General features: G+C 37.5%; 1 protein-coding gene across 6 annotated transcripts in view; it reads right to left on the reverse strand.

Moving 5' to 3' along the window:
* The window catches only part of ANKMY1 (ankyrin repeat and MYND domain containing 1), a 123,297-nt gene that overhangs the window by 69,776 nt on the left and 37,878 nt on the right, over nucleotides 1-15,643 (reverse strand). For all 6 annotated transcript variants that reach the window (XM_074264175.1, XM_074264172.1, XM_074264170.1 and 3 more), the window contains 2 exons: nucleotides 12,606-12,770; nucleotides 10,338-10,813 (listed from right to left, as the gene is read on the reverse strand). In XM_074264175.1, the coding sequence (XP_074120276.1) occupies nucleotides 10,338-10,813; nucleotides 12,606-12,770 (641 nt within the window). The remainder of the gene's footprint in view (nucleotides 1-10,337; nucleotides 10,814-12,605; nucleotides 12,771-15,643) is intronic.

The following is a 15,643-nucleotide window of genomic DNA, read 5'->3' on the forward strand; positions in this document are numbered from 1 at the left end:
TAAAAACCATGATTAGTCATTATGGCTAATGGCAAATTACAAAATTACAATCCTATTTCCTAAATACAGTATTTCCTAAAATCCAATTTCCTAAATTACAATCCTCCCAAAAAATGGAAAATTACACTGGGGGCTCCCCAAACTGAAAAGACACTGGGATTTGTGTTCATGTTCACTCTTCTAAAAGAGTCCATTTTGTTTCCCATACAATTGTATGGACATTTTTAGAGATAACTGAGGCAATGGAAACAGTTTTGACATTGTACTTGAGTCATTAATTATATTTTGGGGACAACCATTCAAGAATATTTCTTATTTGTTAGGCTTTGAGAGGGGCTGGGCATTAAAATATAAACTCCAGAAAAAGAAGACAACAGGCACTATTTTTCATTTGATCTTTGAATCACAGCTTCTGGCACATAATGGACAGCTAATGCTCATTGGTTGGATTAAACAAGAGAGAAAAATACATACAACATGACATTTGTGCTTGTCCTTAAGGAATTTAAATTCTTGCTGGCAATGTGAGAAATACAGACATAAATACATAATGATTCTAGGCAGTACATGTCTAAGTACAGCTTACCAAGAAAATATGATTTGCAAAGATGAGAAAAGATTCAGGAAGACCATGTCACATCTTTGAATGTATAGCCTTCTTCCTGATCTATTCATTCTACCTTTAAAGTGCCCCATTTCTCAGATCTATTGTTCTGAAAGAAATGGTGATGAGATGAAGGCATAGATGATGTCTTCATTATTTCTTCAGAAGACATGAAACATAGAAGAACAGTTAATATGGTGAATAATAGGATGGAGATGAAGAAAGATCTCCAAAGGCCACATCTAGGATCAGGAACCTAATGGTCATCTCATTGGTAAAAAGTCTAGGGGCAGCCAGGTGGTGCAGTGGATAGGGCACCAGCCCTTAACTCAGGAGGACCTGAGTTCAAATCTGATCTCAGACACTGTGTGACCCTGGGCAAGTCACTTAACCCCAATTGCCAGAAAGGAAGGAAGGAAGGAAGAGGTTAAGGGAATTGCCCAAAGTCATATAGCCAGGAGGAAGCAGAGGTGGCCCTTGAATCCAAGTGGATTTGAATCCAAGTCTCTATGCTCCACTATAATGCCTCTTAAGTAATACCTAAAAGAGGACATGAAGTAGGGATAAAAAGTATTGTCCTATAGTTAGTTTTTGTTTTTTTTTTACTTATCATCAGGCTTCTAATCAACAAAAATAAGGACTTGCCATGAAAAACCACAAAAAGGAAAAAATGCCCCCCAAAACAAACCAAAAAACTATAGTAACAAAGATTTAGAGGGGGGCAGCTAGAGGATGTCATAGTACATAAAGCGTCAAGCCTGAAGTTAGGAAGACTCATCTTCTTGAGTTGATATCTGGTCTCAGATACCTACTAGCTATGTGACCCCGGATAGGTCACTTTACCCTGTTTGTAAATCCTCATCTGTAAAATGAGCTGGAGAAGGAAATGGTATCTCTGCCAAGAAAATCCTAAATGGGGTCATAAAGAATTGGGTATGGCTAAAATGACTGGAGAAAAATAATATTTACCAAAAGACAAAAATGCACAACATGTAGCAAAACAATACAATGGAAACGTTATGGAGGGATGAAGTAGCAAAATTACCAGAAGCAATGGAGGTGGGAAAAAATGTGTGTGTGTGTGTGTGTGTGTGTGTGTTGTGTATGTGTTTGTGTGTGTGTGTGTGTTGTGTGTGTGTTGTGTGTGTGTGTGTATATATATATGTATATATATATATACATATATATATATACTGATGCATGTATGTGTATATTGTGAGTAATCCTATGGATACATTGGAAGGAGCTCAAGAAAAACTATTATAAACCACACATATAATAGCACACTGTTAACAGAATTAGTTAACACTACATTAAAAGAAACAGACGACTAACAAACATACAAAATACCAAAATTAATCAAACAAGAATTAAATAATCTAGACAAAACCATCCCAGAAAGAGAAATCAGATAAACCATCAATAACTACACTGCAAAAAGGCTCCATGGCCAAATGGATTCCAAGTTAAGTGTACCAAACTATTTTTTAAAAAATATTATATCATTTCTAAATACACAGAAATATAGAAGGCTAACCAGTTCCTTCTCTAAAAGCAATATTATTTTGATCCTATAATGAAAATGAAAAAGAAAATCTTAAATATCAAATACTACTATTTATAGGTACTCACAAAAAACACTCTTAGAAAAGGATTTACAGTTAGAGAGCTGAGCACTAAGAAGCCAGGGGTTTCAGTTCTGACCCAAACACCTTCACCAAGGAAAAAGTACTACCTGTCCTGCTAGCCATCCAACTAAGAATAGGGAGAAAAATAAGGAAAAAATTTCTATTTGCTGTTACCAAGGCAGTCACACTTTGAAGTAGTTTTGAATTCCTAGAACCAATGCTGACTTCCACCTGGTAGATTGCCACACACCAAGCAACATAGTGCACTACCCTTTCAGCATCCCCAAAGAGGAACTATACTTAGACTAGAATCTAATATAAAGATAAGTACAAATGTAGTAAATAATCATTTGTGTTTGTAATGGCATCAATCAAATGAGAGCTTGGGATAAAAAGATATCTCAGTTATGAACACAACAAGGTAAATACTATCTTAAAAGCCCTTTATACAGGCAAAATAACAATAAAAATTAAAAAGGAAAAAAAGAAAGTAACCAATAATCCCAAAGGAAAAACTCAACCTATAATTAAAGTTAATTAAATCTCAGGAAAATATGAGAGATCTACTTTGTTTTATCTACTTACTTTAATGATTGAAATATATGTAAATAAAAGATTGTTCTTACAAAAACAAATCTATTACTTATAATAAGAAATTTAAATGGTCTGAATTATTCTATTTTTAAAATATCAGCCAATGAATTAATCAATACAACTTTATTGAGTGCTTACTATGTACTCAGCACTGTTGGTTGGGTTGAGGAAATAAAGATAAGTGAAACTGTGCTTTCTTTCATAAATATTATATCTATAGAAAAGGACAATACAAATAATAAATTTATAAATTTTGTATAAACATTTAAAGGAAATGTAAGGCAATTTGAGGGGAAAGCACTAGCAGCTGAAGGGATCAGGGAAGACTTCATGGAGGAAATGGTTTTTGAGCTGAGCACTGATGAAAAGTAGTTATTCTCAGTAAAAAAGAATGCATTCCAAATATAAGAAATAGCCTGTGCAAAGGTATAGGTGATGGAAATATTTTGTATGGTGAGCAAGAAATAAAATCCTGCTGTAGAAATGTAGTAATAAAATATTACTATGCTACCAAAAAAAAAAAAAAACTGGACATACTGCATATAGATAATTTGGGAAGAAAAAAACTAAGGAAAAATATGTACAATGACTACAATATATAAATGGAAATAAAAACAAAACAATCAAAACTGGATGCTATAAAATTATAATGACCAACATTGGTCCCAAAGACAAGCTATGACAAGACATCTCTCTTTACTTTTTTGTCAGAGGTGGAGAACTATGGGTGGGGGGAATGGGGTAAAATGTCAGTCACCTATGTTAGTTTTGCTAAATAATGTGTTTTCCTCTTTTTTATTCTTTGTTCTCAGGGATAATTCTCTGGGAATGTGAAGAAGGAGGATACAGGTAAATGTAGGCGTCATAAAACCCCAAAATATCAATAAAAGTTGATTTTAAAAAAGAAAATGAATGAATTATATTTTCATCATTTGCCCATTTTCTTTTTTAAATTAATTTTTTGAAACTGAGAATAAAAAAAAGAGGAAAACAAACTATTTATTACATTACATCTACAAATCATCAGAAAACACTCTTACTAAGAATGAAATTCATTGTCCCTCAGACTTAGAGTTGATCAGAATATCCTTTGGTCTAATTTTATTTACTTATTTTTCATTACTTCAGTAGCCTAAAATTTTTGCTAAAGAAAGCACTAGAACATGGGAAGAGAAAATTCTATCTGTGTCAATGAACCTGAGGAAATTATGATGGACTTGCTAATTTAAGAATCTATAATTTCTTTGATGAGGTTACTCCATCTACCAAGACTGAAAACAATAATCTCTCTGCCAACTTGCCAAATTAAATGTTGACCAAAAGAATAATTACCTTGTGCTCAGTCTACCAATTCATTTTTCCAAACTTATCAAGATTGATCCTTAGATCACAAATATATAAATCTATTGTGGGGATATTCAACCCTCACCCCAATTCAACTATTTACAAATCTGGAATTAACTTAACCTGAAATTCACAAGAATGCTCGTAAAACTATAATAACCGAAATAAAGGAAGAATTAAATTATTGAGGAATATTCAATGTTTATAAAGAGGTCAGATTAATATAGCAAAAGTAAAAATACTCCCCAAATCACTTTACATAGAATTGGAAAAGTTATAATTAAAGTTACATGGGAAAACAGATAACAGATTTAAGGGATCTAATGGGGGAGGGGGAATTGCTGATGATGCTATTCTTGTACTTCCAGATGTTAAGATTCATTAGAAAGTGATTATTGTAGCAATATGTCTAGGTCAGCTGTTAAATTTGTGACTTAACTTAGTGATAATTTCATCTTCAAATGCTAGAAAAAGGGACAAGGGAAACTTTTATTCTAGACCTGGTCCTGGCCAACAAAGAAGGATTTGTTGCTGAAGTATAAATGGCAGGACCAGAGGCAATTGACCCCATACAATCCATGACCAAAAAGGAGCGGAAAGACAAAGATGGTCTGAAATACATTTTATCTGAGGAAAGGAGATTTCAAAGACTTCAAAGGAAAATTGGCTAGAATGTCAAGATTCTATTTTGCAGGGGAAGAAGTCAATCCCCAAAGGACAGAAACTTCTTGGGAATGAAATTTTGAAGACACAAGCAAAATTATTCTGGTAGGAAGGAAAAGGGAGAACTGCCCAAAAGGATTTATGTAAATACACAGAGAACTCATCAATAAGCTTGGATTTTTAAGAGGAAGATACAGAAGATGAAAATTGGAGAAAGTAACTGAAGATTAATTCATTAGTAAATATTTCAAGAGTCTTATAGCTAAGAATGAGCTGAGGCTGGTAATGAATGAATGTCAAAAGATGAGGAAAATGTTTGTGTGTGTGGATGTGGGCCTTTATTAAACGATCAATCAATAAATAAGCATTTATTAAATTCCTACTAGATGCCAGACACTGTGTTAAGAGTTGGGGAAACAAAGAAAAAGCAAAACAATCTCTGCCCTCAAGAAACTTAAGAGTCTAGTAAAGGAATTAACATAGACATCTAGAGTTATAAATGAGATATATTAAAGTAGATATAAGGTAACTTTAAGGTGGAAGGCATGGTTAGAAAGTAGCACATGAAGGAAGCTGGGTTCTAAGAAATAAAGGTGAGGAGACAACATGGGGAACAACTCAAAGCCAAACAGGAGGGAAAGGCAGTATCATGTGGGACGTACAGCACAGTTGGCACAAAAAGGAGCACCACTGGTAAGGATATGAAGTACTCCAACCATTAGGGAAAACAGTTTGGAACTACAGTCCCAAAGCTATTAAATTCTGCATCCCCCTTGATTTAGTGATACTATTATTGGTCTGTGCCCTAAAAAATTCAAAGAGAGAGGAAAAGGAGCTATTTGTACAAAAATATTTATAGCAGCACTTTTTGTGATAACAAAGAACTGGAACCTAGAAAGATACCCATCAGGGGACTACCTGACATCTAGGGAAGGGAGTAGGGAGAAGAGGAGGAAAAGTTGAAGCATATGTTTTGTATAATATAATATAATATAATATAATATAATATAATATAATATAATATAATATAATATAATATAATATAATATAATATAACATAACATAACATAACATAACATAACATAACATAACATAATATAATATAATATAATATAATATAATAAAATAAATATAATATAATATAATAAAAAAATTTTAAAAATAAAGAGATATCCATCAGGTAGAGAATGGCTGAACAAGTTATGGTCTATGCTTGTGATGGAATACTATTGTGCTATAAGAAATGATGAAGAGGATGGTGTCAGAAAACTCAGGAAAAAATTGTATGAACTGAGGCAAACACTTTATAAAAAGATACGTACAAAGTGGACAGAAAGTGACTTTAGAGGAGAAGGTTCCAGCATTTAGAGGGATCAAAAAAAGCCTCATGAAAAGACTAGGATGTAGACAGAAATTAAATATATAAATGGCAATTTATATAGTAATAGCAATATTTTATATATATGTATATATATATACATATATATATATATTGAAAGGCATTAACCATGATTAACACACTGACCAACCACAATTCCAAAAGGCTCATGATGAAACATGCTATCCACTTTCAGACAGAAAACTGATAGATACAAAATCAGATTGAAACACATTTTCCCCTCCTTTTTGGTGGAGAAGGGGTCTCATTAATATAAAAATTTGCTTAGAATGATGATACATATTTTTTCTTTCTCAATGGGTGGAGAAAGATGAGAAGAGGGAGGGATTTTAAACCAAAAAGAAAATAAAACTTGATTTTTTTAAAAAATGATTCTTTTTTTAAAAGCTCATTTTTCTTTCTCATAGAGTAGACTGGGAAAGCTAGAATAAGAATGGTTAGCAATAACTAGACATGCAAGATAAGTGAAGAGATAATCAGTCAATTTCTAGTTATTAATATATTCAAATCACAAAACCTAGGCAAACTATGTTTTCCAGTACTGAAAGAGCTTATAGATGTGATTACTCACCCAGTGGTCAGTAATAGCAATATTATTAAAAAAAAAAAAAAAAAATTCAACTTTGAAAGACTTATTAACCATGATTAACACACTGACCAACCACAATTCCAAAAGCCTCATGATGAAATATGCTATCCATCTTCAGACAGAAAAATGATAGTTTAGGGGGGCAGCGAAGTGGCGCAGTGGATAGAGCATCAGCCTTGAATTCAGGAGGACCCGAGTTCAAATCTGGTCTCAGACACTTAACACTTCCTAGCTGTGTGACCCTGGGCAAGTCACTTAACCCCAGCCTCAGGGAAAAAAAAAAAGAAAGAAAAAAAAAGAAAAAGAAAAGTGATAGATTCAAAGTACAAATTAAAACATTTCCATTTCTTTTTTGATGGGGAAGAAGTATGGCTAATAAAAAATTTTGTTTAGAATGACTATATATATAAATTTGTAATGAGTTTTGCTTTTCTTGTTTCTCAATGGGAGGGGGGAAATGAGAAGAAAGAGAGAATTTAGAACCAAAAATAAAATAAAATTGAATTTTTTAAAGATGATTCTTTTTTTTAAAAGCTCATTTTTTTCTTTTCTCATAAAACTGGGAAAACTGGACTAAGAATGGTTAGCAACAACTAGACATAAAAGATGAATGAAGAGATAATCAGCCAATTGCTAGTTATAGTCAATATATTCAAATTACAAAATCTAGGCAAACTACATCTTCCAGTGCTGAAAGAACTTACAGATGATTGCTAAAGCAGTGGTCAATGATCTTCGAACAGAAAAGGACAAAGGCTTTCATAATTTTTTTTAGGAAGAGGGAGAAATCTGTAAACTATCAAATCAATGTACAAGATTTTCATCGCTGCCAAAATCTAGAAAACGCTACAAAAGGAATAGTTTGTGAGCTTTTAGAAGGAGAAAAAAGGATTAGTCAAAGCCAGCATGGTTTTAGCTACAGCTCATCCTACCAGACAAATTTCATTTCCTCTTCTGAAAAGGGAACGAGAGTTGTTGGCCAGAGAAATGGTATGGATTGTAGACGTGGACTCCAGCAGAGCGGTCCACAATCTCGTCCCTGCTTCTCATTGTGAACAGAACAAAGAACAATAGGATACATGACAAGACATTTGGAGAGGCCCAGAACTGCTTGAACGTCTGGATCCAGAAGGGAACCATTAATTAGTTGATATGAACCAGTTTGGAAAGGCTGTATTGTAGACTATGATTAGCTATGATAGGGTTGACAGTGGGAAGGGCATTAAGATTTGGAACACTGTTTATAAAAAGGTATATACAAAGTGGACAGAAAGTAACTTTAGAGGAGAAAATTCCAGCATTTAAAGGGAAGCTTCCTGAGAAAGATAGGATATAGACAAAAAGGAAATATAGAAAGAAATAGGTTTTTGTGAAGTTAGGCAAAGTGAATCAGTTAGGCAGAATCAAAAACAACACACAACCAGGGAAATGATAACAGCAAGAAATCCATTAGAAAGAAAAGAATAAAAGACCTTTCAAAGTTGGCCCATTGTTAGGTTCTTACTAAGTGCTAATGAGATAATAAGATATTGGGTTCTTACTAAGTGCTAAGTTGGTACTTAACAATTTTCTAGTTCCGGCCTTTCCTGGTAGTTTGACTTGTGAATTCCTGGGGAAGAGCTAGCGTGCTTGGGAAGAGCAAGTTCATTGGTTAAAGTGGTTCTTCCCAGAAGCCCTTGCATTATCCCACGCCCATTCTCTGGGAGGAAAAAGACGGCAGCACTCCAGAGATAGTCAGTCTCTGCTCTAGACAGAGTGGAGGCAGCTCTCTGCAGGAAGGGAAGTTGGCTCTCTACAGGAAGAAGAATCTGTCCGAGAGATTTGAGTTGGCATAGCAGATCTCCTCCCAGAGAGCAATCAGCAGCTTCTGGAGACGACAGCACGTTACAATTGGCATCCACAACGTGGGACAAGGACTTATTCTGAGCCCTTCAGAGGAGCTAGACTGGACCATAGCAGCCCATCAACAATTAAGATTTTATTAGGACTTTGTTAATGTATGATTTACTTAACTAGTGGTAAATAATGATGATGGCAACTAGGTAGCACAGTGGATGGAGTTCTGGGCCTAGTTCCTGAGTTCAGATCTGGCCTCAGATCCTTACTAGCTCTGTGGCCCTCAGTTTCCTCATCTTTTTTCCCCCAAGGCAATTGGGGTTAAGTGACTTGCCCAGGGTCACACAGCTCAAAAGTATTAAGTGTCTGAGGCTGGATTTAAACTCAGGTCCTCCTGACTTCAGAGCCCATGTTCTATCTACTGTGCCATCTATCTGCCCCCAGTTTCCTCATCTTTAAAGTGAGCTGGAGAAGGAAATGGAGAACCACTTTAGTGGTTTACTAGAAGACAGAAATGGGGTCACAAGAGTTGGACACAAGTAACAATGACCAAAACAATGATAATAACCATGGCTTTAATGGACAATCATTTCCTTGAGTTCAGTCCAGATGTTTTCTCATCTTTCCCATAGCCACTATAAAAAGATACCCAGTCTTACTTCTCCCAACAGCGAGTCATCCAGGTGTTTGTAATTCACTATGGCCTTACTGTAACATTATTCTTGGGAACTCAGCCAGAAGACTGGTAAGTGGTCATGGCAATAAATCACTTTTCTACTGAGTTTCCAAGTTTACAAAGCAACCCTCTCCAAAGCACTCTGGGAGGTAATTATAGGAGGATTATTAGCCCCATTTGGCAAGGGAGAAGACCAAGATACAAAGAATTTGTGTGATTGCCCTAAAGGGGATCCAGCTTCCAAAGAACCCAAATTGGGATTCAAACCCAATGCTTCTATTTTAGAGATATTAAGAAATCATAGAGGGGCAGCTAGACGGTACAATGGATAGAGCACCAGCCCTGAAGTCAGGACGACCAAATCTGGTCTCAGACACTTAGCTGTGTGACTTTGGGCAAATCACTTAACCCCAATGCCTCAGCCAAAAAAAAAAAAAAAAAAAAAAAGAAAGAAAGAAAGAAAGAAAAAAAGAAATCATAGAATCCGATTTAAAGCTGTGCAGGACCTCAGAAGTCATTCAGTCCAAATTCCTAATTTCCAGGAAAGGAAATGAAAACTAGAGAGGTTAAGTATTTGCCCAGGTTCATACAACTTACAAAGATACTGAGGCAGAATTTGAATCCAAGATTTGCTGACTCCAGGGCTAGCACTCAATCCCATTTATTTATTTATTTGTTTGTTTGTTTGTTTGTTCATTTATTTATTTATTTGTTTGTTTGTTTGTTTATTTACTTACTTATTTATTTATTTGTTTGTTTGTTTGTTTTTTTATTTATTTAATATTACTCACTTCAGGTTCCTGGTTACAGAAACCCAGCTTGGGACCCAAAGCAAATCCATGTTAGGCAAAAATCCACACCAAAGTGACATAATTAATTTCCACTGTGTTTCCAAGCATCTACAAGTTTCTGAAAACGTTGAGACCCAGAATCTGAATGTGGTCTTATAGGATTCACTGAAAAGTGTTGTCTTTCCTTCACAAATTCTATCACCTACAACTTACTCCATTATAGACATCGCCAGCCTCCTAACAGTTCCCGGATCTGAGCGATCACTCTCAAAGGAAGAAACTTTCGCCATGGGGTAATTAGAAGCTGTCTTCTCCAAAATGTCCTGAGAGAGCTCAATAGGAAAGTTGCAAACACAAAGGTTCGAGTCAAAATTTGTCGAAGAACTCAGTTGGGTGGATTTTTCAAAATTTGACCACCAATCCTCAAGCACCTTGTTGGGTACTATGGGATATACTTTTTCAAGTGAGGTTATTGCCAGTCCATCTTTTTTAAGAATGGTTTGCTTCAACTCAGACTTCTCTGGAAGGGTCTGAGAAGAGATTTCTTCTATACTATTGGCCACATTTCCCGAAGGTTTCCTTACTTCCGATGCATGAGGGTATTGAAAAACTGTTTCTGGATTTATGACAAGTGACTTTGTTTCAGATGCCAGAGTATGCGAGAAAGTTATTCCTTTTGAAGATTGTCCCTATTTAAAGTTCACAAAGGAACATCAAATATAAGGTAAGAAAAAAGGTAAAAGTTAATGAGCAATTCTCTTAAGATCATAAAAGGCATCAAATGAAATCTGATTTAGCAATACCAGTTTGGGCAGTTTTATATCTACGTTTTATTAGCCATTAAACCCAAAGTAAACCCAATTTTAAGAGAATTTTAAGAATAGAAAAAACCTTAATAGAGGATTCGCTCTTCCTTTTTGTAGCAATGTAATGAAACTATCCCAAGTAGATGAGGGCCTGTCATCTCCACTGCCAAGTTAAGTTTTCTCCAATGTGAGGTAGCCATGTCATCCCCAAGCTCAATGAGTTCCACTGACTCTCCATTATCTTCAGAATCAATTATAAAAAGTCCTTTCCTCGACATTTAAAGCCCTTTGCAGCCATCTGGCCTCCTTCTACTATTTCTGCTTCTCACCTTCTCCTCCTGATTCTATACATCCTGAAAGCCCACGATTCTGGATCATTTGCTTCTTTTCTGCATACATGAGACTAAATTTCCTGTCTCCGTGCCTTCCTTTCTACCATGGCTGGAATACACTGGTCTTTCCCCACCTCATCTGGCTTCCTTCAAGATTCAGTTCAACTTCCCACCATGCTCAGGGAGGCCTTTCCTTTCCTTCCACTTCCAGTGCCTTGCCCTCTGACATTACTTAATTTGTAGGTAGCTTGTGTGGACCCAATGGATCCAATTATTTCCATGGATTTTTTTTTCCCTTCCAATGTTATAAAATCTCCCTTTATGATCTTAAGAGAGAGACACACAGAAGAGACACAGACGCGAAAGAGAGAGAGAGAGAGAGAGAGAGAGAGAGAGAGAGAGAGAGAGAGAGAGAGAGAGAGAGAGAAGAGAGAGAGAGAGGAGAGAGAGAGAGAGAGAGAGAGAGAGAGAGAGAGAGAGAGAGAGAGAGAGAGAGAGAGAGAGAGAGAGAGAGAGAGAGAGAGAGAGAGATGAGGAGAGAGCTAGAGACAGACAGAAATAGAGAGAGGGAGGAAGGGGAAGAAAGACAGAGAGACAGAGGCAGAGAGATATGGAGAGACAGACAGAGAGAAACAGAGAAAGAGAGGGAGGGGGAGAAAGATAGAGAGACAGAGGCAGAGAGAGACAAGACACGTTCATTGAATGGCAGTCATTTTGCTATTAAATTCTAGGAACCTAAGAGTAACAGTAATAATAACAGCTAACATTATATAGGGCTTTAAGGTCTGTAAAGTGGTTTCCAAATATCATCTCACTTTATCCTCACAAGAACCCTGGGAGATAGCACTAATATAGTCCCATTTTGCAGATAAGGGAACTTGGGTTGATAAAGGTTGCCCAAGAACACAGAGCTAAGTGAGTGTTTGAGGATTTCAAATTCGAGTCTTCCTGACCCATGGACATTCCCAGGAATCTCCTGCTAAAGGTTTATAATATAAAAGTTAACAAATCAAAGTGGGAAAGTTTTTCTAAAGCCTTTTTTCTGACTATTAATAAGGCCCAGATGAGAGAAGGAGTTTCTGGCCAGAGTTGGTGAAGGATGATACATGATGGCCTTAGAGTCAAATATTAAGCAGCAATGGTTGCAGGAGCGAGTATGGTACCATTGATGGAGTTGGTTCTAGATCTAGAGAATCTTGAGTTCAAATCCTGCCTCCATACTTGCTCCCAATGTAAGCTTCGGTCAATCCTTTCATCTCTTTAAGCCTCAGTTTTCTCATCTGTAAAATGAGCGACCTCTAAGATGCTCTAGACCCAAGACCTAAAAGTTCATGGGGATTCACCTTGGGCTTCTCAAAGTTCCTCTCTGCGATGTTGGACTTAAACATCTCCTTTGGATAATAGAGAATGAAGCTCATGCAGAGGGGCGTTATCCCCTCGTCAGTGCACACGTTCACGTTGGCTCCGTTGTCAAGGAGGAGGTTGATGATAGCATTGTGGCAGTGAATCTGGGGGAGAGAGAGCCAAGTTCAGAAGAACGCCGGGGCAATGGACAAAATCCAAAAAATAATCAGAGACAGGAGACCACCCCTTACGTCCATAGCTGGAGTGACTGCTCCATCATGGTGGGAAAATAAGAACAAAAAAAATAACAACAACAACAATAGCCAATATTTATATATCATTTACTATGTGTCAGACACATGCATTAAAATGTTGTCTCATTTAATCCTTACAACAATCTGGGAACAAGGTGCTATTTTTATCCCATTTTACAGACAATGAAACTGAGGCAGGCAGAGAGCAAATCCTTTGAGAAGGAAACTAACTGGAGGGATATCTGAGCTGTTCTTTGTCATTCTACCAATAAAGCAATTATTAGGCACTTTTTATGTGTTAATAAACATTTATTAAGCACCTACACTGTGTGTCACACACTATTAAGTTCTGGGGATACAAAAAAAGGCAAAAACAGCCCCTGCCCTCAAGGAGCTTACAAACTAATGAGGGAGACAATTTGTAAACAATAATACAGACTAGAAGCCTATCTGGGAGGCAGTTTGAAAGGGGTACATATTAGCAGCTGGAGGTCCCAGGAAAGGCCTAAATGGTGAAATTTGAGGTGAGGCCGAAAGGTAGCTAGGGTAGCGAGAAGAAGAGCGCTGCAGGTGTGAAGTATCAGTGAAAAGGGGCCAGGTGAGCTGGAATAGATCACCCAGCAAGATGGCTTAATTGGAACAGAGCACGTGTGCCAGAGGGCAGGAAATAAGCCTGGAAAAGTAGGGGAGGAGGAGGCAGCATATCGTGGAGGCCTTAAGTGGGAGGGGATGGAGTTCAGATTTATTTTAGAGGCAATGGGGAACCAAGGAGGATTTTTGATCAGGAATGACAAAGTCTGAGGAATAAATATTAAATCCTCCTTCATTAAAAATAACCTTTCCTGTGAAATCTGTCATGTCCAGCCCCAAATTAGATGCCATAAAAGAGACAATTAGACCAAAAAATGGGTTATTTCTCACACATGATACTCCATTTCCTGACTCTGGGCCTTTGCCCAAGCTGTGCCTCATGCCAAGAGTGCTCCTCCTCTTCATCTCCACTCACCAAAGTTCTGAACTCCTTTGGAGGCCCAAGTCAAAAGCCACTTCCTATATAAAGCCTTTCTTGATCCTCCAACTGCCAGCGATTTCTGACTCCCCTCCCCATTGTTTTGTATTTATTTTGTATGTGCTTTTATTTATTTGTTGTTCCCTGTTGGAGAATGTAAGCTCCAGAAGGGCAGAGGTGATCACCAAATTTTTCTTTGTATCCCCAGAACCCGGTCCAGTATTGTCAACAGGCAGTCACAATTTCTCAAAACTTGCATGGAAACTAGTTTTATTACGAGAGAAATAAACATGAATATGGAACCTAAGATAAAGCACAGTATGAGGGGCAAAGACCATTAAAGTTTAAAAGATATAACTCAATGTGTACTGTTCCCAGAAAAGTACTTCATGACCAACCAAGACATGTGACTTCAGTCGTGTTTTACTCTCTGTGGCCCCATTTGGGGTTTTCTTGACAAAGATGCTGGAGAGATTGGCCATTTCCTTCTCTAACTCATTTTACAGATGAGAAAACTGAGGCAGAGTGAAGTGACTTGCCCAGGATCACATTGTAAGTGTCTGAGGCTGGATTTGAATTCATGATGAACTCTTCCTGACTACAGGTCCGATGCTCTAACCACTGCCCTATCTAGCTGCCCTCAAAAAAGGTGACATCTTCTGTACCCAGAAATCTCAGTTCTGGGTTTCTATTTAGGAATGTTGTGGATAAAAGTTATCCTAAGATAAAACTATGAACACAGTGTGAGGGGCAAAGACCATTAAAGTTTAAACTGCATTTGACCATCATTGGGCAGAAAGAACATGCTACTGTTAGTCACCTTATCAGAGAACAAGTAAATGGGGGATTTCTAGCAGGAGTTCCCCAGTCCACAGCCTCCGGTCACAAGCCCAGGGCCAGCCATATATAGGCAACCTATTGGATATTCTTTACTCCCTGAGGAATCTGGGATCTCCATCTCAGCCCACTGAAAAAGGACTTCCTGGAGCCATTTTTCTCTGGGGGGCAATTCTCAGAAACCATTTTCATGGTGGAGCAACATGACCTGCAACAAATTATCCTCATTGTAGAACTGAAAATTCTCATCGCCAATCCTAGGATGTAAGACACGAGAAGAGATCCAAGGATTTAGTAATGCCTTGAGCCAGTATTAGTATCCAGGTTAGAACAAATGTAATTCATGATCAGAAATTAATAAACAGCAAGGATTATCTACTAGAAGACCTTTCGACTTTGACCAAAACTGGGCCTCCTTCATTGGGGGATGCAAAGCAAATGGTTCACCCCACCTTTGGTTACCTTACCTGATAATTAAGGGACCTGTAACGTGCTCACCTGGCAGTTACAATTACTAGTCTGTCCTAGGCCCAACAGAGCACCTTTGACCATGGACCTTTGCAGTGTGAACTCTACCCGGCTCGCCTCCTCTGAGGCCTTCAAAGGTCTCTGGCCACGATCTCTTGAATCTATAGCTTAATAACCGGTAGCGCACTCAAGAACAGCCACGTGTAATCTTAAAAGCCTTTATTATACCTACTCACATAATGCCCTGACTGATGCCCTGACTTGTTGGTTCCCGAGCGAACACCTGGTCAGAAGACCCACGTGTTCACTACCAAACTCCTTACCTCTTTTGGCTACCCATCTCGGCTTGGCCACCCAGGCTAGGGAGCCAGGTTAAAGAGCGCGAGGTTAAAGAGAGCGACTGCTGCCTGCAGTGGGCTTACATAGGGCCTGTGAGGTCACAAACACAGCCAATCACCCATTACGAAGC

Source organism: Sminthopsis crassicaudata, chromosome 4 (assembly GCF_048593235.1).
Source record: "Sminthopsis crassicaudata isolate SCR6 chromosome 4, ASM4859323v1, whole genome shotgun sequence".
NCBI lineage: Eukaryota > Metazoa > Chordata > Mammalia > Dasyuromorphia > Dasyuridae > Sminthopsis > Sminthopsis crassicaudata.